Source organism: Enhydra lutris, unplaced genomic scaffold (assembly GCF_002288905.1).
Source record: "Enhydra lutris kenyoni isolate GAN:26980312 unplaced genomic scaffold, ASM228890v2 scaffoldscaffold33, whole genome shotgun sequence".
Lineage (NCBI taxonomy): Eukaryota > Metazoa > Chordata > Mammalia > Carnivora > Mustelidae > Enhydra > Enhydra lutris.
The window spans coordinates 25,114,576-25,116,281 of NW_019154117.1; the positions used below are offsets into that span (position 1 = coordinate 25,114,576).

General features: G+C 71.7%; 1 protein-coding gene across 1 annotated transcript; it reads right to left on the reverse strand.

The window, feature by feature from the left end:
• Positions 1-243: 243 nt before the first annotated feature.
• On the reverse strand, positions 244-1,350 carry LOC111153587 (growth arrest specific 1). Its single transcript, XM_022512714.1, has one exon. It carries the CDS (start codon positions 1,340-1,342, stop codon positions 299-301), a length of 1,044 nt encoding a protein of 347 aa, XP_022368422.1. The 5' UTR covers positions 1,343-1,350; the 3' UTR covers positions 244-298.
• Between the last annotated feature and the right edge of the window lie 356 nt (positions 1,351-1,706).

Here is a 1,706-nt window from a genome sequence, read left to right on the forward strand (position 1 = left end):
GCTATGGTTCCGTACCCCCCGCCCATTTCATCCCGGACATCCTAAACTCTAGCTGGCCAGTTTCTGCAGGGCAGACGAGCTGAGTTTCTGGAGCCTGGAATGGGGGCAGGGGAGGACGTCCAAGAAGTCATGTTCGGGAGAGGGCACGGGGAAGTGCCAAGAGTCGTGAAGGGGAGACCCGCTAGGCAGAGCCTACTCGGAACACGTTTTAGACAGTATCCCAACCATCCCCACTGTCCCCCAGCCACAGGTGCTTCGGCGCGGGCCCTCCCGCAGCCTATGGCGGGAGGCGCTAGGGCTAAAAGAGCAGCGGGAGCAGCAGCAGCAGCAGCAAGATGGAGGCCAGCGGGGTCCAGGAGCCTCCGGGCGCCAAGCGGCCACCGCCGCTGCTCCTGCGCCCGGGCCCGTAAGGCAGGTCCCCGCGGCCGCCTGCCGCTGCAGCGCCGCCGCCCGGGCGCGGCGGGTGCGGGACGCCGTCGTCGTCGTCCAGCAGCTGCTCGCCGCCCGCGCCCCCGCCGCGCTGCTCGTCGTCGTAGTCCTCGTCGTAGTAGTCGTCCAGGCCCCCGTCCGAGCCGCTGCTGCCTGGGCCATTGCCCAGCTCGGCCCCGAAGCACAGGCGGGCCATGTTCTCCTTGACCGACTCGCAGATGGGCCGCTCCAGGCCGTCGCACACGCAGTCGTTGAGCAGCGCCGCCTTAGGCACGGCCAGCATGTCCTCGATGACCGTGCGGCACTCGTCGGTGCAGCGCAGCCCGTTGAAGAGCTTGCCGCAGTAGGTCAGGTAGCGGCTGAGGGCCAGGTTGCAGCGGCTGTCGCGATCGCAGCGCCGCCGGGCCTCGGTGCAGCCCATGACCCCGCCCGCGCCCGGGCCGCCCGAGCCGCCGCTGCTCGTCCGGGGCAGGCACGGCTCAATGGCGCGCTTGGTGGACTTGCAGTTCTCGTCCTGCGCGCAGTCACAGTCCTCCAGGGCGGGCCCGCGGCGCGTGTGGTTGAGCTGAATGAGCGCCGAGATGCAGTGGCTCGGGCAGCGCCAGCGTGACGAGAACGAGGCGGCCGAGGCCGGGAAGGCGGCGGCGGCGGCGGTCCCCGGCGTGTCGCCTCCGCCGCGCTGCGCCAGCACCGGCGCGCACGCCTCGGCGTACTGGTTGTAGGCGTAGCTGCACTCCGGCTCCCCCTGGCACTGCAGCAGCGCCTGCCAGCAGATGAGGCGGCGGCCGTGCGCCAGCCCCGAGCCCCGCGGCGCAGAGCTCAGCAGCTGCAGCAGCGCCATCAGGCACAGCCAGACGCCCGGCACGGTCCCCGCGCGGACCCCGCCGCCGCCGCCCAGCAGCCCTGCCACCATCGCGGGCAGCGGCGGCCGCCGGGCGAGGAGGGGAAAGGAGACGAGGCGCGGGCAGCGGTGGACGCGGAGCCGGTGGAAAAGTTTGCCCCAGTCCTGCCAACTTCTTGCATGAGTGTTTTCATAAATCCATACGCGCCGCTCACTGGTGCCGCGCTGCTTGCAGAAGGTCTGGCTGCCCGCTCGCTCGGGCTGCGGTGGCTTCCCAGAAATGCACAGCCGCAGAGAGCCCCTCCGGTCGGCCCCGGCTGTGGCGGGAGGCGCTCACTGCCGCCCCGGGGGGCTGCGGGCCGCGGGGCCGCGGCGGGGCTGCAGGACCGCGCGGCGCCGCGGGTGCATTTTGCTCCGCGCCTGCAGATCCGTTGTG

Coding starts and splice junctions, on each gene's coding strand:
- LOC111153587 (XM_022512714.1), bottom strand. CDS start 1,342: ATGGTGGCAGGGCTGCTGGGCGGCGGCGGCGGGGTCCGCGCGGGGACC.